The 19,663-nt window shown below is 40.7% G+C and overlaps 1 protein-coding gene across 1 annotated transcript in view; it reads right to left on the bottom strand.

The window, feature by feature from the left end:
- KIAA1549 (KIAA1549 ortholog) overlaps nt 1-19,329 on the bottom strand; it is a 120,993-nt gene extending 101,664 nt beyond the window's left edge. Inside the window, exon 1 of the mRNA XM_044441160.1 lies at nt 18,813-19,329. Coding sequence (XP_044297095.1) covers nt 18,813-19,068 — 256 coding nt within the window. The 5' untranslated portion in view covers nt 19,069-19,329. The remainder of the gene's footprint in view (nt 1-18,812) is intronic.
- Nucleotides 19,330-19,663: the final 334 nt, after the last annotated feature.

Here is a 19,663-nt window from a genome sequence, read left to right as displayed (position 1 = left end):
CATGAAGCACAAATAGTTATTGTTATTGGTAGTGTGCTCATGTAGCACTCATGAATGAAACAGGGAAACATGTATGCTCTCAAATATATTGGACTGAAGCCTTTTAGGGAAAAGCAGAAAAGTACTAAAGACAACAGGAAGCAAGTGAAGAGACTAGAAGACCAATGCGATATGCCTACAGAATCCCTGCAACATTGAGACATATGTCACCATAATTTGCATTAACTGGTCCTGGGACTGGTGTGCCACATGGGCCATGCGCTGGCTGCAGGACTGCGCTGCTTCAGCTGCTAAAAGTGAAGAAAGAAGAACGGGACAACAATTGCCACCATGCTGCTTCTTGATTTCTGATGGGAGATTAGGTTTATACTGAGGAGTGGTTTACAACCAGTAAGAACAATGCAAACAATACCAACCGTTTTAGTTTGTCCGTGTCCACATATATTGGCTTAGGTAGCAGATAGATCTTGCTCAGTATGGAAAACTAAAACATATCCAAGTAACCCATAAAATACTTGGACTGTGCTATCCAGTAAATCACAAACGAAGATCCTGAAGTGCAAATCTGGCCCTCTGAGGTTCTGGAGCCATGCCTATTTCCTCTGGTACCGCCCCTTTTCTTCTACCAAAGACCACTTGGTAGTTTCCTGACTATTGCACAGATTGCTCCCTATTCTCAAACATTGATATGCTTCTCTTATTGGTAGTAAGAGCTTTAAACAAACATTTGCTGGTAGCCCCATCTCTATAGTGTCATCCAGCTCTGAAATGCAGTCTTCTGGAGCTTCTCCAAGATGGAATTTGGCCTCTGGCTGAAAGAGATTCAACAGCCCATGCAATAAACTAAGGAAAATAGAATTCTGTATACCAAGATCTGGTTCAGTGTTTTCTAGTTGCATAAACAGCAGCTGATGAAGTAAGGAGTACACATCAGGATGAGTGCTCTCCCTAGCCCTCTTCTCTTCCCCCCTCCCCCCTCACAGTTCCTTTGTGGCTTCTTTCAGATAAGAGTATCCAATTATATCTGAACCAGGTTTAATGCTAGTAATTTTTTTTACTTGACTCCAATGCTGATTTCTCACTCTGTAAATCATGGTTTATGGTTATGTAAAATGAAATAAAAATAATGACTATAGAAGATTACACAACTTTCAGGGAAATATGAAGATATTGAAAGTGTGAAAGTTTTTACATACCTTGGCTCAGACATCAATTCAAAGGGAGACTGCAGCCCAGAAATTCAAAAAAGAATGAGATTTGGAAGGGCAGCAGAGAAGAAGCTAGAAAAGATTATCAAATGTAAGGTCATTTCACTGGAGACCAAGGTCAAGATCATCTGTGTGGCTGTATCAGTACATTCAAGATGAAACTGGAAAGTCATCTGAGTGGGATGGTGTGACTTGGCATCCTACACAAGCAGGAGGTTGGATCCAGTGGCCTTCTTGGCCCCTTCCAACATTACTATTCTATGACTCTATGAATCCATGAATCTATGAAAGCTGGTCAGTGAAGAATGCTGACAGGAAGAAAATGTGTGTGTTCAAAGCGTGGTGCTAGAGAAGAGCTTTGAGACTACCCTGGACCAACAGAAAGGCACACAAGGGGATCCTAAATCAAAACAAGCTAGAACTTTACCTGGAAGTGAAACTGATGAAGCTGAAGTTGTCGTATTTTGGACACATCATGAAAAGGTAAGATTCACTGGAGAAGACAATAATGCTAGGAGAAGTTGAAGGGAGAAGACGAAGACAAGGGCAACTGTGAGATGGATTGATTCTATAAAGGAAGCCACAGCCTTGAGTGTGCAGGAGGAGACTTGGGAGGTCATGCATTCATGGAGGCATCATAAATCAGAGATGACTTGGTGGCACATACAAAAAAAGAACTCTGCTTTGGTGTCAGTCTTCAAAAAACAGCATCCCACAGCTGTCCAGGAAGCAATCAACAGTATTCCTTTATTTGCCTTGTAGTCTCACCTAGTACAAATATGTTACACTCAGTCTCTTTGGGTTCCTTTCAGAAACAATGGGAAATATGGACGGAAGCAGCAGGCTGTTAAGATGCAACCTGAAATCACCCATGGCTTGGTGTGGCACTCATGCGCTCCCTCTTCCTTCTCTCTCCAATTCTTGCTTTAACTTCCAATTTAGTAGCAAGCCATAGTGTACTCTTAGTCTGCCTGGTTGAGATACAAACAGCAACCTATCATTTGCTGAAGGGAAGTGGAGTGTGCGATGACAAGGGGGACAGCAAAAAGGGAGAACATGATTACAGAGCTCATTCCCTGATTGCCTCACCATAGTTTTGGCATTGCATTTGAACCGGCTCAGTGCCTTAGGTGTGCCAGCATCCAAGTCATTTCAATAATTTATAAGGTCATAAGCACCCTTTTGAACTGAACCCAGACAACAGCAGTAAATGGCAATTAATGCAATGAAATCTAAGTATGTCGCACTCTGCCAATAACCTGAGTCCAAAAGAACGTTGCCAGCAACCAAGAGTTTTCTGAAGAAAATTTAATGCAGCAAAACAGCCAGGCTTGATCTTTACATGCTTACCCGCTACACAAATTCCCCAGGTTAATGCCATAAGATCAAATGGATTTTATTATGTTTGGGAATAGCAAATTGATTATGCCAGGCCAAGCCAGAGGCAAAAAAAGAAATCAACCTGTATCCCTACATGAAAGCACCTAGTTACATATTAAAATGGAATAAATTAAATAAATTAAAATAGAAAAATGCTAGTAAAGAAAAATGAAAAGCAAGCAAACAAATTGCTGATCAATGTAATACAAGTGATAGATCATTACCACAGATGACCTGAAAGGATCAGCATCCTTAGGTGAAAGGCATTCTAAGACTGGCTGCACTTGAACATGGAAACAAAAGCTAAGAGTTATTAGGGAACTTCCAAAAACTAAGGTGAGTTGCTGAAACCCAGTTCAGAGAAGCTAAAAGCCTGATCCAAGATACAATACACTTGGGCCAAATGAATTAGTCAGTGCTTTTTTTGTAAGAAAAAAGGTGCCGGAACTCACATCTTGTTAATCTTTTATTTAAAAAATTATATATTCATTTCTTAACATAAATTTAATTTATTGTATTTAAGGCAAATATTCATAGTAAATTCCAAAGTTTTGTCCAATTCTCGTCCAACAAATCTTCTCGATTCCTTTCCCTGCTGTTAGTATCTATGTGTTCTGTTATTGTGTCTGTTAATATTTTGACCTTTTTATTAGCAGGGCCGGTGGTTGAGAAGTAATTAGTAATTTTTTTTCATTTTTAAATTTGGGGTCACACTTTTACACTAAATTTAAAAAAAGATTTTCAATTCACCAACATTTTTAAAATCAAATCAAGTCAGGTCTTACCCCAGAAACAAAAATAACAAAACTGGAGCTGTTGTCCTTTGGGCACATCAGGAGAAGACAAGACTCACTGGAGAAGACAGTAATGCTACAGAAAGTTGAAGAGGAATAACACTAAACAGAAGACCAAATAATAGATATATTGATTCCATAAAGGAAGACACAAGCTTGAACATACAAGAACTGACAGGGCTGTCAAGGACAGGCCATTTTGGAGGCATTCATTCATTCATGAGGTCACCACAAGTTGGAGATTACATGTTGACAAAAGCATGCACATAAGTGCAAATACCACGTACATGTAGGATGGAAGCTGGCTGGTTAAGAAACTGCCCACATTTGCTCCCCTTCATCTGATGAAGCAGAGCCAGATAAGATGCACATTTTGACTCTACAGTACGCCAAGCATCATTTCTGTCTGTGATCAGATACACACACACACACACACACACACACACACACACACACACACACGTACTGGTGCAAAAGATGTTTGGCAATACTTAGTGGACAGATAAATTTTCTAGAATTCTTTTGGAAGGAATAAACATGGAGGCTTGAGTATGCCAATGGGGGAATAGCTCTTGTTCTTGCTGCTGTACTGGATGTCCCATTGTCTACCACTTTTCCACACACAGCAATGTTTGAGTCAAGTGGAAATCACAGGTGCCATGTACTGGGCAATTTTTCTTGCAAATAGATGGGGTTACAATTAGGGCCTAAGGAAGGGAAGAGGAAGAGGTAACCAAACTCACAACAACATACTCGTTGGAAGTGGAGGAGGTCCTCATCATCAACCCCCTGCCAGTCATCCAGAGTCATATATATAATTTTAGGTAGTTTGCTGCAATTCTATTTTAGTTCTTTAAAACATTGCTGTTTGCTTTGAATCATTCATTCTCACAAGATGCCCAAGTTTTGCAACAAGTACTTCCCTTTAGGTAGCAAAATGCAGTAAGATATGGCCAATGAATAGAAGCGGTTGGGAGGTGTCAGGGTGAGGGGGTGGTTACCACTCCAGACTGCCCACGGTGCAACACAGTGGTGCCAAAAAATATTTCGCAGGAAGCACTGATACTCCTCCAGTGCTGTCATTGCAACTTTGAAGGCCTAATTTGACAGTAAAGAAAATATTAGCCGGACTATGTCTAACTAATAAAAATTTCACTCTTTTGCCAAGTGGAAAAAGTGTCTGTCTCAGCAATAATAAACCTGCTTAATGTAGGGTGGCAAAGCTAGACAACTCATTTAGTGTTAAGATCAACAAAAGCTTATGAATATCCATGGGGCCAGTTAACTTGGCTAGTAATTCCCATGCAGTGGGGTGTCAAAATGATGAATGGGAACCTTCTTCAATAAGTTCTTTTTACTAAGTAATTTCCATAGAGGGTGTCGGGACATTTTCATCAGCCAAGGAAAAATGGGAGGCCAGTATAGTCCTATTTGAATTAGCTTAAGTCTGAGCCAGGAGAATTTTCCTGGCTGCTCTGGCTACAAAGAGACGGCAAGCATTTTTATTAAAAGGTCAATGCCTACCATCCAGGAGTTTTGTAATCCAATAACTTATTTCAGCATACATTTCATATATTTAACTGGGCACTTAAAGGAAACCATGAAATGTTTCATAGTCTTTTCAGTTCTAGAGATGCAGAACATTAAATTGCACCTATTTTACACATTTAGTATGAATTTTCTCATTTCATTTACCAATTCTTGGAGTGCAACAATATTGTTGTTATTGTTGTTCACTGCCCAGAGAGCTTTGGCTATTAGGTGGTGTAGAAATGGATTACTTATGTACATGCTTGCATCACATACTAAGGCTCAGGCACATTTGGAAGATAAATCAAGCTGATAGTGCCAATGACAGAGTACAGACTTTGGGATTCTATAATTTTGTAAGTCTATAATAAGTTTTAAACTTTGGAGAAATAATATTTAGAAGTTACAACCACACTGAATAACACCAATATATGCAGAAGATTTAACAGAAGTGGTGAACAGATGGACATTTCGGCTTCACAGTCAAGCTCAAAATAGACACACTTTTACCAATATGATTTCACTAGTTCCATACATGATTTAACCATGCTTCCAGATCAGATTTGTTTGTTTATTTAAAGCTTCTATTGTTCTGCCTCATCCACAGCATTTTACAAGTGACCGAGAAGCTGTCTTCTCTGACATGTATTCATCCCTGGTTTTCCCATCACTTTCCCATGTCTTTTTTCTTATTGTGAAGTCCGCAAGGGGGGTGGGGGAATGGAATAACTGGATTATATCTTGGATTTGTAGCATAAGGAATCCTCCATCTAAAAGCACCCATGGTATGGCTCAAATCCACTGGCATTAAAATTTGCCACCAGTCATCACAGAAGCACCAGTTTGCTCACACTGCCATTCCTTCAATCAAAACCTATGTTATCAAAACCGGAAACCAAGGATGTGCAATTGCAATACATGGGTGCCCCTTCCATTAAACTCAATGGATCTTCCATCTAACAGACATTTACAGGATTGTGCTGTGCACATTTCTAAAAACTGCAGAGTATACTGTTGTCTGTAGTCTGTTTCCTTCTCCCTGCAATTAACTTTACTTCATGGTTGATCTCCAGCCACCAACAAAACCCAGATCAATTCAGTGATTTGTATATCCATTTTTATTTTTGCAAAGGCACTGTGTCCTGTGTCAGGCACAAACACCACGTCACCAGTAAGAACTATAGTTGGAAAATAGCTCAGGGCACCCTGCCTTCACGTGGCAAGAACATTTCCGGCACAGGAGAGCACTGTGAGATTGCCGGGTAAGAGATGAGCCAGAGAGATGACAAGCTGTACAGCCGGATTAAACTATCCTCTGATGAATGGCAACTTCTTTTGTCAATCCTTGTTTTTCAAATTAACAGTGGTTGCGGGGATGGAGCAACAGCAGCACTCCCTCAGAAGGGGCAGGGGGCACTGACTCTGCTTGCTAACATTGAAAGCTGTTGTAAAAAATAAGAATGTTATAGTTCGACATGGAATGCCACCAATGACAAATCATTTTATAGATCAAGTTATGGTTGAACCCCAACTCAGATTCATTATACACAGAAAAAGATGAAACTGCAGTTTATATATTTGCTTTCTATCAGGAAATGGCACTTAAGACAGCATTTGAAACAATAAAAGTCAACATTTAAAATAAAAACAATCATAAACAAATACATAAAAATACAGTTAAAAACACACAGCAACAGAAAAATAGCACTGAGCCCAACAGTTCAACTTACATGCCAAAGGTCTGCTTGAATAAAAACCCCTTCACTTACCAGCAGAAGGATAACACAGAAGGAGTATTATCTATCCATCCATGTATTATATTTTTATCACACCTCTTTTCTTTTTGACCTGCTGCAACTGCAACATTCCACATCACCCAGCCAATGTTCGGGGACGTGTGAACTTCCCTCTCTCCTCTGTCCTCTACGTGGATTGCTTCTTCTCTTGTTTGGAACTATCCATGGTACATCATTATGTCCACGTCCATGTAAACAGTACCAATTTATATAGTTACAAAATTTATTACCCCCCTTCCAGTATAGAATCATCCCAAAGCAGGGCACAACCAAGAAAAACCTAAGTCCAAACTACTTCAAGTAAAACAAATAAACGAGAACAGTATCAAGATAAGTAAGTTTACACCTGGCAGAAGCAATGAGGTTCCCAAGGGTACCAATACATACCCCCACCAGTCAACTGAATGGACACCCATCAAGGTGCCCTACTTCACGTATTTAAAAAACCCCCACACATTTTACTGTGAAATAGAATTTCACTGATGCTATAAACTCTTAGATTTGAAGGAAATGCCTAATGGCTGGGTTCAGACATTAGAAACCATGACTGGGTTTTGCCGTTGTTTTTCTGTCATGTTCCCTGAACACTGCTCACAAGGGTCATTCTCCAGGTCTCATGTCTGCTCCCATGCCCCAAACCACAAAGAGAGAAGACAAGGAACGCATGGGTGCTGTGATTCACTTAGCAGCACTGAATCTTCTGCATGCAACAGGCAAAGCTGCAGCACAAACTCCAGAAAGGGGCCCCCTGAACCACCTCTCAGAGATTCCTCTGCGGTTCAGAACTTGGCAGCTCCTGTAATATGGCATACCTGGTGTCCCCCTCCCTGCAGTGGCCCTACTCCAGAACATTTAACAAATTAAAATATCAGCACCCTACTCAACATCTGGGGAAGAATAATTCATTATAACATGGCATATTTCAGGAACTGGATCTTGAGAGTCAAAGGGAGCCTGCCTCTATGAACTCGTGTGAAGAGAATTTGGAATCTGAACTCCAGTATATGGCATATATCTTGTGTCCTTTGATCCTCTGCTGTGGTGCACTGCAGTCACTAAATTAGGAAGAAATCTCACTCTAGGGACACAGTATATACATAATGTAACAGATACAAACAGTCCTCTTGACAGCTGAGGGACTATGCGCGCATATGATACCAGAATCGAGCTGTATACAGTTTATTTTAGAACCAGTCCACTGCAACGGAAGACTTGCAGAAATCCTTGATGGGTAGTTTGCTTTTACACAAAAATATTTCACAGCTGGCCCCTAGTCCCTATACAGCATAGATGCTTTGAGGCAAAAGACATTCCCCACATAGTCAGCTGTGTCTGTGAATGATACCCTCTTATTTAGAATTGCTGGTGATTTTACAACAGTGCCTTGTCCATGATCACATGTTGGAAGAGATGGTACCACATCAGAAAAGCACTGCCCCAGATTTGTAAATGCCTGCTCCATTATATAACTCATGGCATGATTCTATGCATCCTTGGTAGAGAGACAATCGGGGGACTTTTCCATGGCTTTTCCCAGGCTCTGGAACTCTTCTACAAGGAAAGTTAGATCGCTTCCTCCATGTTGCCCTTCTGTCAGTGGTCAAAAATATTTCCATACAGGGAAGCCTTTGCACATAAGCCACTCTGCTGCTGACTAGGGATTCAACTGGTTGGGTATTCTCTGTTTCTTTTATTATTGTATGTTTAAATGACTGTATTTTTATGTTCTCTTTTAAGATTCTCCTTTTAATTTGTATTCCGTTATTGTTACACAACTTAAATGCCATTTTTAGCATAAAGTGGGATTCTTTTCAGAAGAATACATGTATGTTTATTCAGAAATGACTCAGACAACGTTTAATAGGGTTTACTCCCTGACAAATGTGAATAGACCACAGACTAATGATATACTCTACATAATATAAGAACTGTGCTGGATCAGACCAAAGGTTTGTCTAGACATATTCTGTTCACACAGTGGCCTATCAGGTGCTCACATTGGGATGAAAGCTAGCAGAATCTGTCCTTTTGCAGACTTTACAGGCTTCCTCACATGTGCAGCCCGTCTTAGAAAGTGGGCCAAGCCAGGAACTCATCCATGAACCAGCAACCTTCTTCCGCATCACAAGGACGTGGATGCTGCGCAGTAGTCCTGTGGGGCTCCATTCCTGGTGAGTGCCACATGAACAGCCTTCTTCCATGTAAAGGGCAGCAGCGCCAACAGAGGCTGCTGCAAACAGAGTGGAAGAGGGACATCACCTGTGCAGCACACAAAGCTCATTTCCTGGCAAACACCTACCAAAAACTGGGCACATTCTTGGACGAAGCAGCCAGGACTCCAGAGAGCAAAGCCCAGGGAATCTGATTGATTCCCACCCCCAAAATGGAATCTTCACAAGTCTCTACAGACTATGAATACAAAAACAACCTCCCACTCATATCCAGAGCCATTCTGCTAAGTGATTATTCAGCAAATTTTCTTTTCTCTGAAAGGGAGTTGTTTGAAGAAGACAAAGAACTTTAAACAGCAGGTGACAGATCACCCACAAGGCTATAGTGTCTATCAGTGTCTTTTGGAACATATTTTTTTCCAAAAGGAAGAAAGTTTGCATCTTGCCGGTTCTAGAATTCCAGGTCCTGAAGATACATGCCCTTTATTCACAATGGGAATTTTGCAGCCCTATCAGTTGATTTCCTTAGAGCTGATTCAGTTTTTATACATATGAGGATGATGAAGTCATGCATATAGCGTCTTAAACAAGAAATATATTATGTGGCATTAAGATTACATACATCTTTACGGCAGACAAACATCCATGTACTAAATTAAGTTCAAAAGTACTCAGATCTTAAGGCTACTGCCTCACCAACTAAGCTGCTTTGGGAAATGAAGGTGTACAAGTGGCTCCCATTTCTGTATGCCATAAAAGAGTAATGAGTGAATTGGGCCTTAGCTTCATGCTCTTCCCTGCAACAATACCTACTGGAACACAAATAAATAACGGTATTTCTTTGTTTATTGTGTAGTGCTTTTAATAGACTAAGTGCATTACAGTCTGTGTCTGTGATTCAGCCATGCATTTCCTACTTAGATAAACAAGGCCCTTTCAGTATCAGCCACGGCCAACAGAAAAGAGAAAGAAATGAACACATGTCCACATGCTCACTAAACTTTTCCCATAATCAGCAGGATGGCCCAGTGCGACAGGTGACGAGTGCTAAAACGGTGACCTGGGAGACCTGGGCTCTCAGCCCCACTCAGCCATGAAGCTCACCGGATGGCTGTGGGCCAGTCACTCCCTTTCCGCCTAACCTACCTCACAGGCTTGTTCGTGTGGGGATAAAATGGAGCAGAGGAAGAATATGGGTTGTTTGCAAGAAGACAACAGATGGGATATAAATGGAAAATAAACATGTAATGCGATAATATGGATTGATATAGAATGCAGACCTTATCTGAGTATGACTCCATAAAAAGAAGTAGTGCATTTTTCTTCCTTCCTTCCTTCCTTCCTTCCTTCCTTCCTTCCTTCCTTCCTTTTTTTAATTAACAGAGCACTGAATAAGTTGCCCAAGTGGTGAAATAAATCAAGGTCTTCCAAGAGTAACTTCTATACAGCAAACTACACTGGGCACTGCAAACCAAGCAAATTAAAATCCACATCAGCATGCAAGAAGAGCAGAACGTAAGAGATGCACTCAGTCGGACCAAGGCCCATCTAGCGCAGCATTCCATTTGCTCTGCGGGGTGGTGCAGGAAACCAGCCAGCTGCCTGGAGGGAACACGCACGCAGCAAGGAGTGCCACAGCACTTCCCAGGAACTACCTTGGATACTGGAGGTAATATACAGCCATCCGGACTAGTAGCACGGATAGCCTCATGTGCTATGAATTAGTGCAATCCCCTTTTAAAGCTATTCAAATTTGTGGTCATCACTGTATTTTGTAACTGCAAACTTCATAGTTTAACTATATGCTGTGTGAAGAAGTTTGTTTCATCAACCTTAAACGGAATGGCCCTTTTGGACTCTAATATTTTGCGACAGGAAAGAAATTCTCTATTAACTTCTCCACGTGATGCATACTTCTTGCACCCTGGATGTTTTCCCCAAGCTAAGTGGTCCCAAATGGTGCAACCATTCCTTATGAGGGACTTGCTCCAGCTCCTCGATCATATTAGGGCACAAGCCTATGCATGTTTAGACAGGAACCATAACAGCTGAGGAATGCTGGGATCTGTAGGGCATTTCATGCCTAAACATGCATAGGCTCGAGCCCTTGGTTGCCCCTTTCTGTCCTTGTTCTATCTCAACACTATATTGTCTCTTGGAATGGAAATGAACACCATGTGATTCAGAGACATATTCTGATTTTAAAAGTCCTCCTGTCAAAGAAAAAGGTTGCAGGGTTATTTGCTTGCATTTGCAACCCACAGGCAACATGGGCAACCATAAATTGAAAGCCCGGGCTAAAATAAAATCCTCCCATGAGCCACCTGATCCACCAACAGCCTACTGGCACTTATAAATCTTGTTCTGAAGGCTGCAGCATGGATGCTTTTTCTGTGTATCCATGTCAAGAGAAAAAATATGTGTGGTCTCTTTTAGACAGTCTGTGGAGAGTGCCAAAGGAAGAAGGTGAACAATAACGGCTGGTTTTGGTTACTCTTCCATTTTTGCTAATGAAAATGACCAATAAATGGAATGTCAATTCTGGCAGTTGCCAAATCCACCAGTCTTCTCAGAGAAGCAGATAATTGGCAATGTTCAATAGAGGTAGGCTATGTATCTAAGGTAACACACGAGTTATTTTAAACTTTCCTTATTTTTGCCCTTGCATCCTGTGCAAAGGACAGTTCTACTAGAGCTCAGATTTACACTGGATTAATTAGCACTTCTGTAAGAATTTAAACTCTCTGGGCATTAACATATATTAGCATATGTGTCAAAGCAGTTTGTCTGCGGACAGCCTACCTGCACTATTTCAAAACTGTAAATAGCCATCGGCTGTTTTCACACTATCCTCTCACATAAAATAGAGGAGCACTTTAGCCACAAAGAGCTAAGAAATAATGAGGACAATTTGACTGGAGGAAGAGCACCACTGCTGTGACTTAATAAAATACTTTCAAAGCATTTTTTTGAAAGAAACGTATTTAGCTATTCAATATTCAACAAAGAAAAGTGCTTACTTAGGCAAAGAGTAGGTAAGAAATAAAATCTTAACTAGGTGCATGTTGCAAAATCAGATAATCAGGTGGCAAAAACAGTTTTGCTTTAAAATAATCCAATATTCTCAAACCTTGGATCCTGAATGTGTTGTCTCCATCTACAATACAGTTTTTGCAATAGGACATATCTGGGCATCACTTCATAGCACAGATCAAACCTTTTACTTTAAATAGGACCAAAAGCAGCACTCATTATATGCCTGAACACATGCAGTGAAAACTTCCTAGAACTTTTAACTGCCCTTGCTGCTTTCTCCAGAAATACAAATTCTGCCCCCTAGCAAATATGTAAGCCCCCTAGAAAGGCCTCGGCAAATATAGGTGGCTTGTAAATATATGTAAATAAAACAAAATAAAATAAATATGGTACTATATGGTGCTGCACAGAGGGAAGGATCTGCCTTTGAAAAACCAATAGTAACAAGGAGAGAACACCATGGTTTGAGGGGCCATAGGTGAATTCAGATGCCCAGCTCCAAGGTCAGAGGCAACGCTCCAGTTCAGAATTGGGATTCAGAGTTCTTCCCCTTTCCTCTGCCTGCTCACACCCACTGCTCTTCAAGGTCAGGAGAGCATCCCCAAAGAGGACACAAGGAGGCATTTTGAGGTGTGGGGGAACAAGGAGACCAGGATGGTCAGGATAGGCAATCCTTTCCAGGATTGGAATGCAGTTTAGCAACAATCCAGAGAAAATGGAGCAGGCAGGAGATTCATGTACATTCAACAGGACTGCATTCTTAATCACAGACAGCACAAGCTTACTTGAAAGTAAGTAGCACTCAATGCAGTTAGGGTTGGTTCCACAGAAATGTGCACAGGACTGTAGTCTGTTTCATATAAGCAAATTCCTAACTAGAGATTAACAGGGTGAATTTACAGAGGGGTAACTGTGCTAGCCTGTTAGAGAAAAACCAGGAAGTAGTTTCGTGGCACCTTTAAGACTAATGCATTTATTTCTGCATCAAGTGTTTTTATTTTATTTATTTTATTTCTATACTAACGTTCTCTGAGTGGTTCACAACCATTTCTCAAAAATACAAAACAGAGATACAAGAAAAGATGCAGGTATGATAAGGCACAATATAAAATTCCAGTATACAAATTTAAAATGGTTTAACGTTCCAACATACAAAAATGTGAAACACTTTAAGCATCTAAACAATTACAGTAAAACTAGACCTAACTATGACAGCCAACATAACCCATCATATGCCATTAAATGCCAGGTAAAACAGGACAGTTTTAATCAGACATCAAAAGGATGACAGTAAGGGTGCCAGGCAGGCCTCAGTGGGAGGTTCAGGGGCCACCACTGCTAAGTCTGTCTTCCTGGTTGCCTCCTTCCAGACCTTTCTTGTAGCTGACAGTTGGAAGAAGTGTCCACTTCATCAGATGCATCAGGAAGATTTTAGCCACACATTAGATAAACACTTCCAAATAAGAATTTTAAAATCACCTTGTATTACTGTTGTTAGGAATGTCTGACACCTATAAAGTTTTTAATTTTTCTAAGCGTTGCACATATATTAAACAATAAATCACTCCCTGTCCATAGATTCACAATTTCATAGGCACAAGAGACAAAAGGGAAAAAAGAAAGAGGAGAGATGAGAAAAGCAAACATTAGAGAAGCTGTTCTTTTCTTGCCATCCTGGTCATTCCATTGCCGTCATGTTTTTCCTGGGAGGCTAGGGGTACAGTCTCTAGGGACCCCTGGCTTCCAGATCAGTGGTCAGTGTGTTCCTTCACTCTGCAGCCTCATGGAATCACATGTGGTTCCCAAAATTAATAATCATACCCTGAGTTAACTAAAAATAATTCCACTGTATTTAAGACTTTTACTGAGTGGAAAATGGTACCTTGAGCCACCGAGAGTGTCATTTTCTTAGTAGAAAGAAAGCAAAGGAAGGAAGGAAGGAAGGAAGGAAGGTAGGTAGGTTACTGTTCTCCATTTTGAGAATTACTGAGATTGTAACCTCCCAAAATACATAAATAGATATTGTACTTCTATAACCATATTAGGAGCAGGGTGCATGTAACTTATGGACTGCCCATTATTATTCTAGAATGTATGTATTTCGGGGTAACCCTTGGGATAGCTGAGAGGCCAATTCTATCTAGTACAAAACCTGTGACTCATGCTGTCCATAGCCCATTACAACTTTGTAGATTAGAATTTTCCTGTTCCATAAATTAGGCAATGAAGTAAGCAAGTAATTTGTATAGAAATTGGCAACTTCATCAATACAGTAGGCAAAAAAAGCTTATGTAGACAACTTTCAGAAACAAGGCATGAATTATTCTAAGAACAGGATGGCCTGTTCTGCACTGGCTGATAAAACAACCAGATTTTGCCTCACTACCAACTATATAGTTACATAGCAGAAGACTGAATTCTTTGCATGCACAAAAGAAGACAGAAACCAAAGGGGATAAAAGAGGAAAGCTATGAATTAAATTCAATGTATAGCAAGCTGCAGACGTTCACTAGCCTGAAAGGACTGTCACCGCTCTCCTCTGTCCCAGAACCCTCCATTCTGCCTGAAAATCTTCTCTGAAGAGCTTCCAAGCCCTCTGGGACTTTTTAAAGGGCATTCACGATATGGAAGAGGAGAAAGAAATCCTGTCACTCACTGATGGAACAGCTTCCACCTACAAAACCATCATGGCGGGGGGGGGCACTCAGAATCTGGACCAGCCCTCCTCCAGCCTTCTTTAGATGAATTGGACTACAATTCAGAGCTTCCTCTATGTGGCATGCCTGGGGATGCTGGGAGTTACAGTCCAATATATCCAGCGATCACCAAGCTGTGAAAGAGTGATGTAGATATTACTTGTTAATGAATTTTAAAAGTATATATTCATGAATACATGCTTTTACTTTTTTATTTCTGTGAACAAGTTGGTAAACACCTCAAACATAAGGGTATCTCAAAGTCTGGGTAAATGGGGCTATGTTGAAATAGTACAGGGAGAAAAATGAGCACTCAATCTTAACTTCAAAGAGCTTCTAATATACTCGGGAAAGAAAGAAAAAAGAAGAGACCAAGTTACAGTAGGACTAATTCGACATGCACTGTTTTTGTAAGAGGGAGCATCAGATTAATTTCCGACATGCTCCCAATTTCACTATCCAGAAATCAACCTGCTCAGCTTCTGTCACTCAACCCAAGTGCAGCAGACAGTTTATTTTAAGGAAGGCAGAAGTCTAATGCTCTGTAGAGAAGCCCCACAAAGACCCAGAGAGCAGCAAGTGAGAAGTGGCAAGCCCATGCTCAGAGTTTAAGCTAAAAAAAAACAGAGTTAGCAAACAGTTGCGTTGCTGTTTTGTTCCAGCATATCAGGAATACAGAAACAATGTATGGTGGTAGGGAGGTGAGAGAGAAGAGAACTGTTAATAACATCCTTCACAATTTAAGCAAAGGCTGCCTAAAGCCACCCTCACCCCCAATGAGGCCTTTACATCCAAGGTCCAAAATTGCTTATCTGCACCACTGAGCACAAGTCAATTCTGTCATAACAAGAACAAGGGAAAGAAAACACAGGATAAGAGTCCTGAGGACAATCAGGGGGATGAACTGAACTGACAAAAGCAGCAGGAAATTCTTGGTAAAGTTGCCTAGGAAAGGATGGTAAATAGCACATGACAAAATTGGAAATTACCAATATATGCAGCCTATCAGTATGAGAAATAAAAATCATCTCTAAGCAATGGTCAATGTGTACAAAAATTAAGCCAGGATATCCTTTAAGATGTATTTGCACTACAAATTACACTGAGGCCCCTCGACAATTCATTTCAAATGCTGTAAATACATTGCCAGTCACCCTAAAATGGTCTAGTTAAAATTCCTTTGAACCTCAAATCCATAATGTAGATGAGTCAGAAAACTGGCACGAGACAGTAACCTCTTGTGCCAACCCTCTGCCTGCCCTATATTCCCAAACACAGCCTTCATGTTGTCGCATCTTCCAGACACCCCTTCCAATATCTAAAGCTGACTCTTCTCAGATCCCAATCTATTTTCTTTGCAGTCCCACAGAAATCAAAATTAACTAGTTGAAGTTAAAGCCAACCCCTATTGCCATAGCCCTGTCCTAAATTGTTTCTTAGCTTTGTGACTATGAAAAATACTGGGAACCGACCAATATAACAATCATATACTTCCCAATTTATCAAATATGACTGGGAAGAAGTTACTTTACTTCCATCTTAACAACACTTGTGAAATACAGTTTCTTTCCCATGCAAGGCTTGGGAATTATACATCAAAAGTCCTTGGGTATAATCCTTGGCTCCTGTTTAGACAGATATAAATTCTAAATAAGTTCAGCCCACCATGCTGACTAAGGACTGCTGCGAGTTGCAGGAAATTTTTCCTTTCTAAACATTCATAAGATTGCACCCTGACCTTGCTAACCCAGTAAAATGGAATGGTTCTAACACTTATTTCTATTTCCTATATGACTACTAAGGATGAAAACAGACATTACTTTAAATCTGTATCTAACAACTATATATTGTAGGTTATTATTTTTACTCTAGAGTAGGTACAGCAGCTCAAGCCAGGTTATGACCCATTCATGTGGGTAGCTGGAATGGCCACAATCACAGGGTGAGTAAGAGTGTTTCTAATATTATTTTTTCAGAGTGTACAAGAATAAAAATACACAAAGAGAGCAAAACATGAAATACAACTACAATATAACAATAAAAGACACCTCAAAATAATAAAAGATAAGCAAACATCAGGATTTGGGACATTGCAATTGTCTCTAAATGCCTGGCAGAAGACAATTCACCAAGAAGAGCTGAATGAAGCAGCCACACATACCTATCAAAAGTGGAATTGCAAACTCCAGGCAGAGTGAACTATAGAGGAGGCCCAATTCCACACACTCACCAACCTAACTTTTATGAATGGCAGCATGCACAGCATAGCCCCAATGTGGATTTCAACTAGCAAACAGTACAATGTGGGATTAAGTAGACCTGTAGGGAGCTCAAGTTGTTTAGAGCTTTGAAAAACAAAAACAGCACTCAGATTTGGACATAAGAACAAGCAAAACTTGTCATGAATAAAATAGATGGTCTATTGTTCAAAGGTTACCCTTCCTCTGCTTAGAAAATCTTAGAGAAAGTTTTCAACACATTAAGTCTTTGCACTTTAAAAGACCAAGCACCCCAAATTAAAATTGAATTTGGTATCATAATTTGGAGTAGACCTGATTTTAGGGTTTTTGAAAGTTCAGCAGGGCTTCTCATCTTGCCCTTTGCTTGATTATCAATAGGATCCATGCAATAGTCACTCAGATACCAATCGGCATTCTTCCCACTTGCTCTTAATAAGATATGTCCCTCAAATGTATGATCAATTTCTAATAATATCTTAAATGCTGAAGATCCCACTTGTAATCCTGAAAAAACTTTGATCATCAGCATCTTGAAAGCAATACACATACTGAATTCCTCAAAATAACTTCTGAGTTTCACCTTATGCTTGACCCAGTTCAATAGCCAGTAAGTTTAATGGCATGGTCCCACTCTCTTCCATCATTCTGTTAGCTCCCATGGATAATTCCAGGTTGCAGTTGCCAAGAAAGTAAGACATTATGAAAAATGAGCAACATGAAAATAAGTGAATGCTCCTTTTGTCAATGCTGCATCTCCAGATATGAGATGTTATATCTCAGCTATCTCACTAAATGTGTTATGAAACAAGATATATGATGTATTAATGCATTACCAACTTTAAAAAAAGATGCATTGCCAAAAAATGCATCAGCAGATGTAGCTGTCTCTGAAATGACATCTGTGAAGTTTAGAATGGCATTTTCTCCATCTTAAAAAAATGGGGGACATCATGGAAAGCATAAGCAAAGGAGTAATTTCCACAAGTGGTAATCTTCATAAGGAATCTGCTGGCTACAATTTAAGAACTATGCATGTTCTATTATCAATATCAAGCGAAAGAAAACTGTTGTATAACTTAAAATACCAAGAAAATACTAATGAAGTCCAAGGTATTGTTTCAAGTCAAACCCTAGACCCATATATATGCTGTTTATTTTTTTAGAAGAGAGCAGTGTTTAGTCTTACAGAGTTGTATATTGGGTCCATTTCCTCTTTTCAACACTTTGTGATTCCACACTGAGTGTATAGTCAATGATGAATCTTAGAAATATTGCCTACAAGCTAACACTGAAACCTTTCCAAATATCAAAGTATCAGAAAAATAATTCAAAGGTACATGCTAAATGGCCTCCAACAGTAATTTGCAAGTGCCTTCCAAGTAACAAGGCAGATTTCAAATAACTCTTTATCTTTTAATTCCACTTCAATAGATGCAGCCTCCTATCTTTTTAACTTTGGTTGTTTAACTATTTAACTTTCAAACAAAACTAGCTTTTAACTGAGAATGCCTTTCTTTTGAAACAAACAACACATTAAAATTGCACTGTTTTTTGTTTAGTTTTTTGTTTGTTTGTTTTTTGTTTTTTTCATTCCCTGAAGCCCAACAAACTCTCTCCATGAACTGGGCACGACCAAAACGACACTCTCCTTTTCATTAGTACATAAAAGGAGATAAGTGAAAGAAATAAAGGTAACCAGATATCTTTCACATCTTCAACATTGTACAAGCTATTCATAAAATCATTTCATGATGGGGGGTTGGGAGTGAGGAAGGTAGAGGAATGAATTGCAACTGTGCTATAAGAAGAAAGACCGATTCTAACGTGCAACATATTCTGGGAATAAAAAGGCAGCATTTTCCTAAAGATATACAAAGGAGGCATTTTTTGGCCTCCTAACAAAAGAAGCTCAAGACATGGAGTCGGATAGTATTGGCATCACATTTCTATATTCCCTTACCTGCCACCGGGTAAGCCAGAGAAGCTTGCACAGACAGCAACAGAGGCAGCAGCACAGGGTGACCCGTCCGAAGCACCAGTCTGCGGGCAATGCACCAAGGTGGACTGGGGCAACGGAGCACCAGCGTGACCAAGGCAACCATCAAGCATGTCATCCCATCCATGGCAAAGCCAAGCATCAAGTCAACATCTCGGCCACCACCAGCATCCCCCAGAAGAAAGAGCTGGGTGGTCTTCCCGCTTCGTCCTCTGAGCATCCAATACCAGCAGGCAGTCGGGCAGAAATCAAAGGCATGGGGAGGGGGTATCAGCCAGCCCCCCCTCCCCGGCTCGCAACCCCCGATGTTGTGAAATGCAGGAGCAGTAGTGGGGAGCAGGTGGAAACGGGCAGGAGGGGTAGCGTGCACTGGAAAAAGAGAGATGGAGGGAGGATCCCAAGAACAAGTGGGAATGCAAGCAAGACAATTAAAGTGAGTCCCTATACTATGGAACTGAAAAAGGGAATGCAGGAGGAGCGGGATAAAGTGAAAGCAGAGGAGATCCGGTTATTGGAGAAAAAGTGGAGCAGAGTATCCCGTTCCAAGGAGATGCTGCGGGGCGGGCGGAGGGCAAGAGAGAGAGATGGAACCAGGAATGCGTGGGAGGATGCAGTCGGAGCGATTGCAATTCCTGGAGAAAGGAGACCCTGCACGGGCGGGGCGGGCGGGGCGGGGGGAGACACAGAGCTAGGATAGACGAGGGGGAGAAGAGTGTGAGATTTCGCAGCCCTGGGATGGAAAGGAAAGGGAGGAGAATGCAAACATAAAGGGAGAAGTAGGGCGGCGGGGGGGGGGGGGGGATACGGTGAAAGAG

Source organism: Varanus komodoensis, unplaced genomic scaffold, assembly GCF_004798865.1.
Source record: "Varanus komodoensis strain SLA01 unplaced genomic scaffold, ASM479886v1 scaffold39, whole genome shotgun sequence".
Classification (NCBI taxonomy): Eukaryota; Metazoa; Chordata; class Lepidosauria; order Squamata; family Varanidae; genus Varanus; species Varanus komodoensis.
This window is presented reverse-complemented; position numbering and strand designations above follow the sequence as displayed.